The 14791-nt window shown below is 45.6% G+C and overlaps 1 protein-coding gene across 2 annotated transcripts in view; it reads left to right on the forward strand.

The window, feature by feature from the left end:
• Positions 1 to 8574: 8574 nt before the first annotated feature.
• The window catches only part of Ppp4r3a (protein phosphatase 4 regulatory subunit 3A), a 42345-nt gene continuing 36128 nt past the window's right edge, over positions 8575 to 14791 (forward strand). For both annotated transcript variants that reach the window (XM_075948638.1, XM_075948639.1), the window contains exon 1: positions 8575 to 8864. In XM_075948638.1, the coding sequence (XP_075804753.1) occupies positions 8723 to 8864 (142 nt within the window). In that variant the 5' untranslated portion in view covers positions 8575 to 8722. The remainder of the gene's footprint in view (positions 8865 to 14791) is intronic.

The following is a 14791-nucleotide window of genomic DNA, read 5'->3' on the forward strand; positions in this document are numbered from 1 at the left end:
CTTGGGAGGCAAATGAATCTCTGTGATTCAGCCTGATCTACAGAGTGAGTTCCAGGACACCCAGGGCTACACAGAGAAACCCTGTCTCAAAAAACCAAAAAAAGAAAAAAGTAGACTCGATTATGCAGATTGTTATCTGTTTCCTATTGAATCTGTGTTGTGCATAACCTCCTAAAGCCGTGCTCTGGGCCAGGCGTTTTAACATGTTTGGACTCTGGGTCAGGAATGGGAAGGCTTGGCTAGGCAGACCCTGGCCCGAGGCCTCTCTTGCAGTTACAGTGAAACACCAGCTGCACCATTCTCTAAGAAACACGCATGGCCGCAGCTGTTGAGAGCTGTCATCTGGAGCTCAGCCAGGGCTCCCTGCACCTGTGCAGCCACAGGTGGCTTTTCTGGCAGAGCACTTACATGGTGGCCGGTTTCCCCACAGAAAGCATTTTGACAGAAGCAGGCTTGCCAGCTCTGCCCTGGTCTCTGATGTCAATAGCATCAATCCTGCTTCCCTCTGTGGGGCACAAACATGTTGGGGTGATCTGCCCAGGTCTGAGGAGGGAAGTGGTGATGTCATTGCTTTTGTTTGTTTTAATTTGGTGGTTTGGAGGGACAGGTTTTAGAAAGTTCAAGGCCTGCCTGGGCTACAGAGGCAGGGTCTCATTATTTAGCTCCTGCTGACCTCATACTCGCTATATAGTCCTTGATGTCCACAAATTCGTGATCCTACTGCCTCGGCACCCGAAGTGTTAGTGTTGGGAGGCATGTTCTGCCACAGCCATCTTGAGACGGGTTCTTCTTTTTTGTTTTGTTGTTGTTTTTGGTTTTTCGAGACAGGCTTTCGCTGTAGTTTTAGAGCCTGACCTGGAACTAACTCTTGTAGACTAGGCTGGCCTCGAACTCACAGAGATCCACCTGCTTCTGCCTTCCGAGTGCTAGGATTAAAGGTGTGCACCACCATCACCCGGCTCGGCAAGACATGTTCTTATATGGTATAGGAGGCCCATACTTGTTGTGAAGCCAGGATGATATTAAATTTAGGATCTTTTTTCCTTCAACTCCCAAGTGCTGGGGATTACGGGCATACTCTACCGTGCCTGGTCTATGCAGCGTTTGGGATTGAGTCCAGGTTTTTGGTCACATTAAGCAAACATTCTACCAACTGAGCTACATCCTCAGTCCCAAGACTCCATGTTTGTTTGTTTGCTTGTTTGTTTGTATTTTGTTTTTATGGAGACAGGATTTCTCTGTGTAGCCCTGACCATCCTGGAACTCTCCAGGCTGTCCTCTGTCTCCTATGTGCTGGGATCAAAGACACGCACCCATACTCCCGGCTCCAAGACTCCATTTTTAAAAGGTATTTATTTTATGTGTGTGTAACTGAGTGTGAATGAATACATATGCTCCTACTTTGCGCAGATACCCACAGAGGCCAGCAGGGGATGTCAAATCACCTATAACTGGAGGTACAAGATTGCCAGCTGCCCAGTGTGGATGCTGACAACTGAATCTAGGTTCTCTGCAAGAGCAGCAAGGGCTCTCCTGCACTAGCTCTCCAACCCCTACCAAGACTCCATTAACTCACAGAGATCCATCTGTGTCTTCTTCCCCAAGAATTTGGAACTAAGGCATGCATGATCACAACTATTAAAGATTCCATTCTTGGAGTCTTTGGAAAATGTCTTAGAAAAATGTCAAAGAACTTGAAAGTGACTTTTTTAACATGTATTGTTTCTGTGAGATGGGGAGGGGTGTGTGGCTGTCAGAGGAGAATCAGTTCTCTCCTTCCATCGTGTTGGTTTCAAGAACCAAACTCAGATCCTTGGGCTTAGCAACAAGTGCCTTTACCCGCTAAGATATCTCAAGGCCCTTCACAGGTAATTATAGTTATATTTTATTTATGTTTTAATAAATGCTTGCCTGAAGATCAGACAGTAAAACTAAACCACTAGAGACCAGGCAGTGGTGTCACACACCTTTATTTATTTATTTGCTTAATTTTCGAGACAGGGTTTCTCCTTAGCTTTTGGTTCCTGTCCTGGAACTAGACCAGGCTGGCCTTGAACTTACAGAGATCCCCTTGCCTTTGCCTCCCCAGTGCTGGGATTAAAGGCGTGAGCCACCACCACCCGGCTGAGCATGTCAACTTTTATAAAGAAAAACTACAGTTTCAGAGGTTTAGTCCATTTTCATCATGGTGGAACGTGGTGGTGTGCAGTAAGACATGTGCTGGAGCTGACAATCCTACTCTTGATCAGCAGGCAACAAAAAGTAAACTGGACATGGTTTGAGCATATGAGACCTCAAAGCCTGCTCTGCTGTGACACACTTCTTCCAACAAGGCCATACCTACTCCAACAAAGCCCTGCTTCACAATAGTGCCACTACCTTTGGAGATTATTTCTTTCAAGCCACCTTACCCTCATTCTTTTCCAGGGCCAAATAACATCATATTGTATGGGCATATATTAGTGTACATTCCAGTGTTTCGGATAGCTACTATCCATAGGCCTTTGTGGGTTTTTTCTGGGTTTGGGGTTTTTTTTTATTATTTTTGATTTTTTGAGACAGGGTTTCTCTGTAGCTTTGGGGCTTGTCCCAGAACTAGCTCTTGCAGACCAGGCTGGGTTCCAACTCACTGAGATCCGCCTGCCTCTGCCTCCCAAGTGCTGGGATTAAAGGTGTGCACCACCACTGCCCGGCTTTGGATTTTTCGTTGTTGTTTTGTTTTCTGTTTTTTATCTTTTGGGTATTGTGAACAAGTCTTCTATGAACATAGGGGTACAAATATCTTGGTTTTAGATCTTTTGAATCTATATCTACAAGTAAAATTGCTGAGTCATTCAACAACTTCTGTTTTGGACAGGGCATGTTGGTGCACGCTTTTAATCTCACCACTCAGGAAGCAGAAGCAGGCAGTTTAAGTAGCGTCTTCCAGGACAACCAGGGATGTATAGTGAGAGTCTGTCTCTAAAACAAAGCAAAAACAAAAACCAACCACGTATGTGTGGGGATGGGGGTTGTTTTAAATAAAACATCCTGTTTCCAGCTATATCCAGGGCTTCTACACTGACAGTGCTCAGGGTCCCCAACATTTCCAGGTCCTGGAGAACACTCGCTTTTTTCTGCTTTTTGGATAACAGCGCCTCCCCCATCCTCTCATTGTGATTCTGACGTGTATGCCCCTAAAATTGATGTTTAGCAACTTTATCATTGCAAATTATTTTTGTTCTTGTAGTTTTGAGATAAGTTGACTTCATACATACCCAGCTTTTTCGTTTACATGGGTACTACAATCTGAAGTCAGGTTCTCATGCTTATACAGCTGCTGGGCTCTAAAGTATTATTTTTCTATAAGTTACTGTTTGTTTTGATTTGTATATGTAAAAGTTAATCAACATATGTCTAAACTTAATTTCCCATTGCATCAAAAATAGACAAAATTGGGCCGGGCGATGGTGGCGCACGCCTTTAATCCCAGCACTCGGGAGGCAGAGGCAGGCGGATCTCTGTGAGTTCGAGACCAGCCTGGTCTACAGAGCTAGTTCCAGGACAGGCTCCAAGGCCACAGAGAAACCCTGTCTCGAAAAACCAAAAAAAAAAAAAAGACAAAATTGAAGGCTAGTTAGATGGCTCAACATAGAAAGGCACTTGTTACCAAGCCTGACAACCCAAGTTCTGTCCCCAGGACCAAAGGACCAAATAATGGAAAGATACACCTATACACACACACACACACACAAGCACACACACACGCACACACAAAATGTAAAAAAAAAAAAGATGAAAAAATCCAGTGAGGCCTGTTGTAATCCCAGCTATTCAAGAAGCTGGGGTAGGAAGGTCACAAATTCAAGGTCTACGTGGTCTACAGAGCAAATTCAACTCCAAACTGGGAAACTTAGTGAGAATTTGTCTCAAATTTAAAACAAAACAAAATGTCCCTCTATTATATATGAGGCCTAGGTTCAATCCTTAAGCACTTCAAAATTAAAGAGAAAAAAAAAAGAAAGCTTTCTCACAACACCCTCCCAGGAGAATTATAAGTTTTCCCTCTGAAGACTTTTGTCATTGAGGCAGGACAGAAACACAGGGGAAATTATGGGGACATGGGAAGGGAACCTGTTGTAAACTTAATACATCAGAAACATAAATAAGTATATGTCTTCCCGCAATGTCAGAATTTATTAAACAGCAGAACATTTGCAGGGTTTAGCTGTTTTAATGACAGCGTTTGTCATCTGTTACCACCTACCTTGGTAACTTGGCTAAGGTGAATACAGGTTCTTTATTCCAATCTTATTAATTTCTTAGTTACGGTTTCAATGCTGTGAAGAGACAACACAACCATGGCAACTATTTGGGTTTTCTTGGTTGTTTTTTTTTTTAAGATTTGTTTATTATGTGTACAGTACTCTGCCTGCATGTATGTCTGCAGCTTAGAAGAGGGCACCAGATCTTATTATAGATGGCTGTGAGCCACCATATGGTTGTTGGGAATTGAACTCAGGACCTCTGGGACAACAACCAGAAACGGTGCTCTTAATCTCTAAGCCATCTCTCCAGCCCAACCGTGGCAACTCTTATGATGGAAAATATTTAATTGGGGTTGGATTACAGTTCAGAGGTTTAGTCTATTGCTATCACGGTGGGAAGCATGGCAGCATACAGGTAGATGTGGTACTGGAGAGGTAGCTCAGAGTTCTACATCTGGATCGACAAAAGACTGACACTGGCCCTGGTTCAAGCATCTGAAACCTCAAAGCCCACCCTCAGTGACACTGTTCTCAACAAGGCCACACCCACTCCAACAAGGCCACTCATCCCAATAGTGCCACTACCTGTGGGCTTATGGGGGCCATTTTCATTTAAGCCACCAGGATTAACTGTTATCACACACAATACAGTAAATATATGTGTGTGTGTGTGTGTGTGTGTGTGTGTTTAGAGAATGAACGCCAGTCTACAAACCTGCAGTAGGTGTTTTCTGAAAGGGACTGAGTCTGTATTGATAAAATAAACCAGACCAGCGCCAGAAGGTAGCCGCTACTGCAGCTACAGTTTGAGAATGACGATCTACTTCAGCTAGAGGGTGAAGACCAGGGGTGGGTCCAGGTTCCCTAGATGGGCCAACAGGTAGATGGGAGGCAGTCAAGCAGAGACTCCAGGACAGGGAGTTCCCTGGTTATTGGATGATAATGATAGCTTGGTGTAGCCCATGCCATCACAGTATTCGGTATCCATTCCTTTGTGGGGTCTGGGTATTATTCCTTTCCCTTAGTCTGGCATGGTCTGCATGTTCTTGGAATTTGTTTCCCTAATGCTTTTTATTTTTATGTGCATGGGTGTTGTACCTACACATATGCACCATCCAGAGCTTATGGAGGCCAGATGAGGGCATTGGATCCCCTAGAACCTGAGTTACAGATGGTTGCTAGCCATTGTTTGTTTGCTGAGACTCAAACCTGCTTCCTGTGGAAGGGCAGTCAGCACTCTTAATGCTGAGCCATCTCTTTAGCCCACTTTGCAGTAGTTTGAATGAGAATGTTGCCATAGGCTATATCTGAATGCTTGGTGGAACTGTCTGAAAAGGATTTGGAGGTGTGGCCTTGTTGGAGGTGTGCCAATGGAGGCTGGCTTTGAGGTTTCAACACCCCATTTTATTCCAAGACAGCTCTCTCTGCCTCATGATAGTAATCCCAAAACACAAGCTCTGAGCTATTGCTTCAGCAAGGTGCCTGTATCATGGTGTTGTTACCGTAACAGAAAAGTAGCATAAACATCCCTGATGTTCTAATAGACCCTTGTCCCTCAATTCATAGGGTAGCTCCCTTTCTACTCCCAAGAATGTAATTTATCAGTCTGGGGCGAGTGGATGGTACTCGACAGATGATAAAATTTATGGGTTCACCCAAGGGGTGCAGTCATCCTCCCTCAAAATGGAATCAAGAGCTGCTTGGAAAATGGGGTCTCCTAGGGCAAGACACAGCCTGAACTGTTTCATACACTATGGAGTAACTTAGAACAAGGCACAGTCTGATGTCAACAGAGATGCCATCATAGTGACTGAAGCTGAGAAGCAAGAATTTCTCTGTAACAATATTTGCTATGAACATTGCCCCAACATATAGTCCTTTGTGGTGTGTGTGTGTGTGTGTGTGTGTGTGTGTGTTATATAAAATAGCAATGCTTAAGGCCTGAATGTACACAACCGTAGGGAGGGTCTCATTCATTTCCTCAGGCATTTTCAGCAATTTTATTAAGACTGCCAACCTTATCTACAGTCCTTGTGATCTAGAGTTTTACCTTCTCAACTCTAATCTTGTGGATTGTGCTGCAGATCTCATTCAGATTCCTCAGTAACCTTTTGAAGATAGTAACTTCAAAACCCACTCAAATTCTGTATTTGACTATTGTGTGGGGGAAAGTAAAAATAAACGACAAACTGACTCTTTGAGAAGCCTATACTCATGTACTGGAGAATGTCCCTCTGGGCTCCTCACTTCCTCTTAATCCCCTGTGTAGTCTATATTAAAGCTTCACTAGTAAACAGCGTCTGCTGGACACTGGCTATTCTGAAATTCTGAGAAGCGCAAATCCTGATTGGGCCTGATTCAAAGTCCCTAAAATGCACTTTTTGGGGGGAGAGGGGAGTGGGACAGGGAGAGCCAGAGTCTAGCAACTTAGACAATTTAGAACAAATCTATTTCAGAGGTGAATGACTCCAGAAGACACAAATTAGATTGTAAATAATGTCCTTTATCATCCAAGAGGCAGATACTGTCATTCTGGCTAGGTGTGCTTTATTCCAGTTTTCTTTCCCCAGCAAAAGTTCCAAAGAGGACTGAAAGCAAATCTCCTCTTTGATGGGTAAAGAATTAAAGCAAATAAGGAACTATCCAGGGTGCAGCCTCTCCTAGCTGATCTCCAAGTTCCTTTAAAACAGAGGTTCATGGGTCACAACCCCTTCCGGGATACACAGCATATATCCTGCGTATCAGATATTTACATTACGATTGCAAAATTATAGTTAGGAAGCAGCAACAAAATAGTTTTATGGTTGGGGGTCACCGCGACATGAGGAACTGTATTAAAAGGTCGCAGCACTAGGAAGGTTGAGACCCACTGCTTTAAAACAATCAGCACACCGGTGCAACATACTGATTGATAATCTGGTCTGCTTGATAGTCCATGGGCTCCATCTAGATACTGGAAACAATTGGATTCCAGTGGCTAAAGCAACGGCTTTGTTTTTCCATACTTGCCAATTTTGTTTGCAAACGTTTTCAGACATGTCTTCCTCTTGTCTCTCAAGTTGTGGGTGAGGAAGGTCCCAGCTTCTCACATACATTGCTTTGGCCGGTCAGAGCAACATAGTGAGACCCTGTTTCAAAAAACAAAAACAAAACAAAAAGAAATTCATCTTGATCTTACAGTACTGCATTTATCTTTGCAAGGCCTTCAAGACGTGTTGTTGTTTTGTTTAACACACACACAAGCAAAAGAACATCAGCTCTGATAACCGGCAGAGAAAAGGAGGTGGGTGCTCAGAACGACCCGTGCCGCGCAATGAACACCGTGCCAAGTGTGTAGTAGACTCGTCCGGCCAGTGCGAGGCCCGCCGCGGCCCCAACGGTTTTTCCCCAGTAGCTCCTCATTTCAAACCAATGGAAGAGGCCAGAAGCCCGTGCCCCGAGGCCGACCCCAACCCCCCATCCCCCCCTCCCCCGGGAAGCGGCGGAGAAAGCACACAAGGAGAAGGGTGAGCTACGGGATCAGAGTCCAAAACCCAGACTGGTTCTTAGGCCGCCAAGCGACTCCACACCCCTTCCCTGCCCACAACAGGGCTGATGACGAACTCAGGGTGCGACGGACGCATACGCAGCCCGCGCTCGCACGACACTACGTGCAGGGCAGCGCGAGGGAGTCCCGGTCCGACACCGGCGCGACTCGCGTCCCGCCTCCTCCGCTCCGCCACCCCCGCGGCTCCGGGTCCGCCTCGGCGCGAGGCCTCCGCCGCAGCGAGGCTGCTGGCTCGGGGCCTGTCTCTTTAAGTGGTGGGGCCTGCGGGCCGCCCCTGCCGCCGCTGCCTAGGTGGCCCCGCGCGCCGCTTTTGAGGGGCGAGTCAAGATGGCGGCGGCTTTGGCTCTGTGAGGAAGACGGAAGAGGCGGTGGGGTAGAGAAGGCAGCTTCTAAGAAGACCTAGGGGTTATCAGGTCGCCCGGGACGTTCGGAGTCTCCCCGGCAGCGCTAGCTCGTCCGCTTCGGATGCTTTAAGCGGGAGGAGCTGAGCGGAGCGAAGGCTCCGGCGGCGGCGGCGGCGGCAGGGCCAGGTACAAGAGAGGAAAACATGGCGGCGGCGGCCTGAGGAGGCGGCGGCGGCGCGGGAAGCGGCTCTGCGGAGGTCATGGCGGAGGCGGGAGCAGAGCTGTGAACCGAGCTGCCCCTTGTGTGAACGGCGGGCCGGTAGGCAGCTCAGCGCTGCGCGTCCCCGTCGGGGCTGCCGGGCGGCCGCGCTCACCCGGCCTGGACAATAGCGCCGAGGAGCGAGCGGGGCAGCGAGCGAAGGCGGCGGCCCTGGGCTCGGACCCGGGAGCGGGCCATGCGAGCGGCGGCGCAGCTCCGCGGCGGCCAGCGGCGGCACTGAGGGCCCAGAGTCTCCCGTTTGCGGCCGCCCGCCTTTCCTGGACACAGTCCCCGGGCCACTCGGGCGGGGTCCCCGGCCGCCACGATGACCGACACCCGGCGGCGGGTGAAGGTCTACACGCTCAACGAGGACCGGCAGTGGGACGACCGGGGCACCGGCCATGTGTCCTCCGGCTACGTGGAGCGGCTGAAGGGCATGTCCCTGCTCGTCAGGGCCGAGAGCGACGGTAGGTGAAGCGCCCCGAGTCCGGGGAAGTCTGGGCGGGAACGCCGCCGCACGGGGCCCCAGGCCCGGCGGAGCTCGGCGGAGAGCATTCGGGGTGTTTCCCTGACCCCGGAACCTTGCTGTTAGAGCCGAGAGGGGCGCGGTGCGTTGGGCCCCCTTTTCGGTGGGGAAAGGTCGCAGCCGTGGGACCCGGCGTGACCTTGAGAAAGGCGCGCGGCGTCTCCGACCCGCCGGAGTTGAGCGACGGGAGACCTTGCTTGGGGCTCTTGAAGTTGATAGCTGTTGCACACTTTTGGAGAAAGTTCTGAGCTGCTGTTTTATTTGTGAACATTCCCCCCCACTGCATCTTTCTGGTCTGTAAATCTGGCAACTCCACTAGACAGAGAAATTGCTGCTTCGCCTTGCGAGGATCCCTTTGATTTCTCCGCTGTTGGTTGTCTTTTTCACAAAAAAGGGAAGGGTTTATTATTGTTGCCGTTTTGTGTTTTGAAGGCAGATTTTTTTTCCCCTTCTGTTTAGCTCTGGCTGTTCTTGAACTAGCACTGTAGACCAGGCTGACCTCGAACTCAGAGATCCGCCTGCCTCTGCCTCCCGAGTGCTACAATTAAAGTGCACCAGAACGCCTGGCCAAGAAAGGGAGACTTTGTAATTCTACTGTGGGAACTCGTGGACCTTTGGGACATTTAATTGCAAGATTTTCTGATTGCTTAAGGGTATGGTACTCATTTGGTTCAACTAACAGGTGGAGAGAAGTGGTTTTGTTGTTGTTGTTGTTGTTTTTGAGACAGGGTTTTTCTGTAGCTTTGGTGCCCGTCCCGGAACTAGCTCTTGTAGACCAGGCTGGCCTCGAACTCACAGAGATCCACCTGCCTCTGCCTCCCGAGTGCTGGGATTAAAGGTGTCCGCCACCACCGCCCGGCTCGGGGAGAAGTATTTTTAAAACTTGAGTTTTCCCTCCTGCTTTCTCTTAGGTCTATTGAAACAGTCTTCAGGATTCAGAGACCAAGTTGTTCAAAATAACGGCTTTATGTTTTTTGTCTTGTTTTGACAGGGTTTCTCTGTGTAGCCTTGGCTGTCCTGGAACTTGCTCTGTAGGCCAGACTGGCCTCAAATTCAGAGATTCGTCTGCCTCTGCCACCCAAGTGCTGGGATTTAAGGTGTGTGCCACAACCACCCGGCTCGGCTTCTCATTTTAAATTACTAGTTTCTTCAGGGTTTACCCTTTTCTTTGTCTACATTCTGTGAATTTCACTTAATGAAAGAAAATATACATGTTGGGCAAAACTTTTAAAGTTGTTTCTTTGAAGTATAAATATAGTTACCTTGTTGCATTAATCGGAGGGAACAGGCACTTTAGTATGTTTGTAGTTGTTTCGTATCTAATTTATTACAAATTTATTTCAAAGATTTGTGGGGTTTTGTTTTGTTTTTTTTTTTTTTTTTGTTTTTCGAGAGAGGGTTTCGCTGTAGTTTTAGAGCCTGACCTGGAACTAGCTCTTGTAGACCAGGCTGGCCTCGAACTTACAGAAATACACAGGCCTTTGCCTCCGGCAGTCAAAATTTTTGTAGTCAACGACCTGGAAGTCGCTGGGCGGTGGTGGCGGACGCCTTTAATCCCAGCACTAGGGAGGCAGAGACAGGCAGATCTTTGTGAGTTCGAGGCCAGCCTGGTCTACAAGAGCTAGTTCCAGGACAGGCTCCAAAGCTACAGAGAAACCTTGTCTCGAAAAACCAAATAAATAAATAAATAGATAAATAAATAAATCTGGACATCCTGGTCCTTCAATCTCTATTTTCCCAAGTGCTGGGATTGTAAATCTACTTTCTTATCCAACCTCTTTGTTTTGATTTAGAGCCATTCTCTCTATCTGCCTCTCCTGCCTCAGATCCTCCTGTTGGGATTACTGGCAGTGAGCTACCACAGTCAACCAGTTTACAAAGACCTTTTGAAAGGATAAGCTTAATGCCACACTTCTTGAAGAATCTCTTCTAACAAGATTTTGTAAAGGTCTGGTGTTTTTATGCACTTTTATATTTTTATCACTCAGGAAATAGCCTCTAAACCCTTTTTTTCCGTTTGGACTTTTGACGTTCTAACTTAACTAGAACAGGTAAAATGGTTTTTATTTTTACCCAAGTGGGAAAAGAGCTAAACAAAATTACTGATTCGCCTTGTAAATTTGTATTAAGAGGGAAAGCTAATTCCAAAGAATGGGTTTAAGATGGGTGTGGTACCATATTCCTAATTCCACCACTCAGGAAGCAAGGCAGGAGGAGCTCAAGTTCAGGGCCTACATAGTAAAACTTTTTCACTAAACAACAAAGAAAAAAATGGACTTAGAAAAATTGTGGGATACTTGTGATGAAGTCTCTAGTTTTATTACTAAAGCTTTTTTCCCCCTATAGATAAATTCCAAGCAGGATTAGAAATAGAGAATATTGAGTACCTCCTATGTGCCAGGGCCTCTTTAGGCAATTCACTTGTATTTACAAAAATAATTCTTAGAACCATTCTCAAATGTGGGTTCTATAATTAGCTGTGTTTTATAGATAATTTAGAGTCTGAGGTAATAATTGTAAGTTGGTGCAAATTCAGCCTAGGATGGTGGTCTGTATTTTAGTGAGAAATTTAGCCTACAGCTTAAAGCACTTATAGCTACTTACGTTGAATGTAATTTTTTATGCCTATGTTATATGGGCTGTTTGTGTGCTATTTTATTCATGGCCTCAAGAATTATTTCAAAGGAAACAAAATTCGAGTTTACTCTGCAGATACTTTAATTTTGTTATAGGCAAAATTTCATGTATCCTGGGCTGGGCTTGAATTTGCTATGTAGTGAGGATGACCTTTTTTTATATATATATGTATCCAGTGTTCTGCCTGCATATATGCTTGCAGGCCAGAAGAGGGTACCAGATCTCATTACCGATGGTTGTGAGCCACTGTGTGGTTGCTGGGAATTGAACTCAGGACCTTCAGAAGAGCAGGCAGTGTGCTCTTAATCACTGAGCCATCTCTCCAGCCCCACCTTCTATTTCCTCATGTTATGCTTTCTTGCTTTATCCATGTGGTGCTTGAGATGAAACCTTGGGCTCCACGAGTGCTAGACAAGCAGCAATTGAGCCTTGGGCTCAGCCCCAAGATAGTTTCATTTTATTGATTGATTGAGATAGGATCCTACCTACTGTGTAGCCCTGAATGTTTAAGTTATGACATCAGCTACTAGTTTAGATCACCCATTATTGTTTGTTTCTCCATTCTGTTACATATAATTAATTGAAAATTTTTTTCCATTGTGATGGTCAACGAAGGCATTTCTTTTTTAAAACTTTATTTTGTGTATGTGGGTGTTTTACCTACATATATGTATGTATGTGTACTACATACATACCTTGTTCCCTTGAAGGTCAAAAGGATTCCTTGGACCCAGAGTTAGACTTTGATGAGCTACCATGTGGGTTCTGAAATCAGTAGCAGCAAGTGATCTTAACCATTGAGCCATCTCTCCAGCTCAGCATTTCTTTTTTGTTTTGTTTTGTTTTGTTTTCGGGTGGTTTCAAAGACTGGCCTCAAATACTATCCTCCTGCCAATTATTTCCTGAGGGCAGGAACTGCAGACATAAGACAAATAGAAAGGGTTTGTGGTCTTCCATAAAGTGGCTCGTTGTCTAGTAGAAAATTAAGATTAGAGATGGGTATGGTGCACAAATTTATAATCTAACACTTCCTCATAATCTGAGTGTTTGGAAAGCTGAAGCAGAAGTATCCCTACTTCTAGATTAGTTTAAGCTTCTTTCTCAAAAAAGAAGAAAGGGAAAGTATTGTGTATGGGTTGGCCCTCTAGTAATTGTGTTGTCCTGGCCGGGCAGCGGTGGCGCACGCCTTTAATCCCAGCACTCAGGAGGCAGAGGCAGGCGGATCTCTGTGAGTTCGAGACCAGCCTGGTCTACAAGATAGTTCCAGGACAGGCTCCAAAGCTACAGAGAAACCCTGTCTCAAAAAAAAAAAAATGTGTTACTCTGTCGTTGTCCCCCCAACACCCTGAAAGAATCCTTCAAAAACATTGTTATATGGTAACATTCTTTTTTCTATGAATATAAGTTTTTTGGATTATTTTTTGAGACTTTAGCATACATGTGTAATTCAGGTACTAGGGCTACATACTGATTTTTGGTCCATCCTGTTCTAAATAATAAATAGCAGTGCTCTGTCTCAAAAACAAAAATCATAACACTGATGAAACATAAGATACTTGTTTTCTAAATTTTTGAAATACAATGGTTTGTGATGTGGGAAGTCTTTCTGTATATGTGTTACTTTTATTGGTTGATGAATAAAGCTGTTCAGGCCAATGGCTTAGAGTGAAGCCAGGCGGGAAATTGGAACAGAGATATAGAGACAATAGGCTGAGTCAGGGAGACACCATGTAGCTGCCACAGGAGAGAGATTTTGGAACCTTACCAGTAGTTGATAAACAGATTAATGGAGATGGCTTAATTTAAGATATGAGTTAGTTAATAAGAAACTTGAGCTAATAGGCCAAACAGTGTTGCAATTAACATAGTTTCTGTGTGATTATTCAGGTCTAGGCGGCCGGAACGAAAAAGCAGTCTCCAATAACGGGTTTGAACCCCGGACTGTACGTGCTAGGCAAGTGCATTACCACTGAGCTGCATCCTGACCCCTGAATTTTTTTTTCTTTTCTGTTTGTCTGTCCCTCCATCTGCCTGCCCATCTTCACAGTGGTGTGGGGAGCAGGTTCTCTCCTACTTTGTGGGCACAGGTGATAAAACTCAGGTTGTCAGGCTACTATTAGCTAAGTACCTTTACCCTGTGAGCCTTATTGATCACCCTGAAGTAAACTTTGTGTTGTGTTAATTTCCTTGTTCGATGTCACAGAGTCTGCCTTAGTTATTTTTAAATTACTGTGATAAAACTCCGATGATCAAAACAACCTAGAAAGGGTCCTGGGCTTATGATTCCAGAGGTTGTTTCTATGGTGGCAGAATGAAGGTGTGGTGACAGGTGGCTGGTATAGCAGCTTGAGAGTTCACATGTTAATCCACAAGCAGGAGGCAGCAAACACACTGGGAATGGTATGTCTTGAAATTTCAAAGCCTGCCCTCAATGACATACCACGCCTCTTAATACTTTTTTTTTCTTACTACTTTTTTTTTTTTTAAGGTACCTGGAGGGACAGCCGTGGGTGCTGGGAACCGAACTCATATTTTTGGTTGTGAGCCTAGTCTTTAACGGCTGAGCCATCCCTCCAGGCCTTTTCTTACTACTTTTAAAACAGTTCCACTTACTGGTGACTCAAGTATTCAATCAAACATGAGCCTGTTTGGGTGGGGGCAGGGTGAATTCAATCCCCCACACATGGTTTTCTAAGACAGTTTCTGAATCTCAGTATTTGTGGCCTCTGTGTTTCAAGCAAGTCTGTCTAGGTAAATACATTTCCCACCTCTGGAGCGCTTGGTAGATCTGCAGTCCACTTTTCCTTGCTGTAGAGGGGAGGAATGTGTTACAAAGCTAGCTATTATGCCCATTTCCTGGATTTCATTCTTACTCAGTAGGCGTCTGCTGGCAGACACACCCCCTTTTTAAAATTAGATTTATGTCCTGTTTTTTATGTATGTATATGCACCATCTGCATGTGTTTTTCGATGCCAGAAAACATTGGAAGAGGGCATCAGATCCCCTGGAACTGGAGTTACAAGTGGTTGTAAGGGACTGGGAATTGAACTCAGGTCCTCTGTGGAAAGCAGTAAGTGCTTTTAACTGCCATGCCATCTCTCCCCAAATATCCTTTTCTTTAGTAAAAAAAATGTCACTTTCCTCTCAGTTTTATAGTAGGTCTTGTGTGATGTTCTGTGTTCCGGCCATGATTTAATGTTGCACTTTGTTTCCCTGTTAACTTGCTGAAG

The sequence above is a fragment of the Microtus pennsylvanicus genome, chromosome 14 (assembly GCF_037038515.1).
Source record: "Microtus pennsylvanicus isolate mMicPen1 chromosome 14, mMicPen1.hap1, whole genome shotgun sequence".
In the NCBI taxonomy this organism is placed as follows: Eukaryota; Metazoa; Chordata; class Mammalia; order Rodentia; family Cricetidae; genus Microtus; species Microtus pennsylvanicus.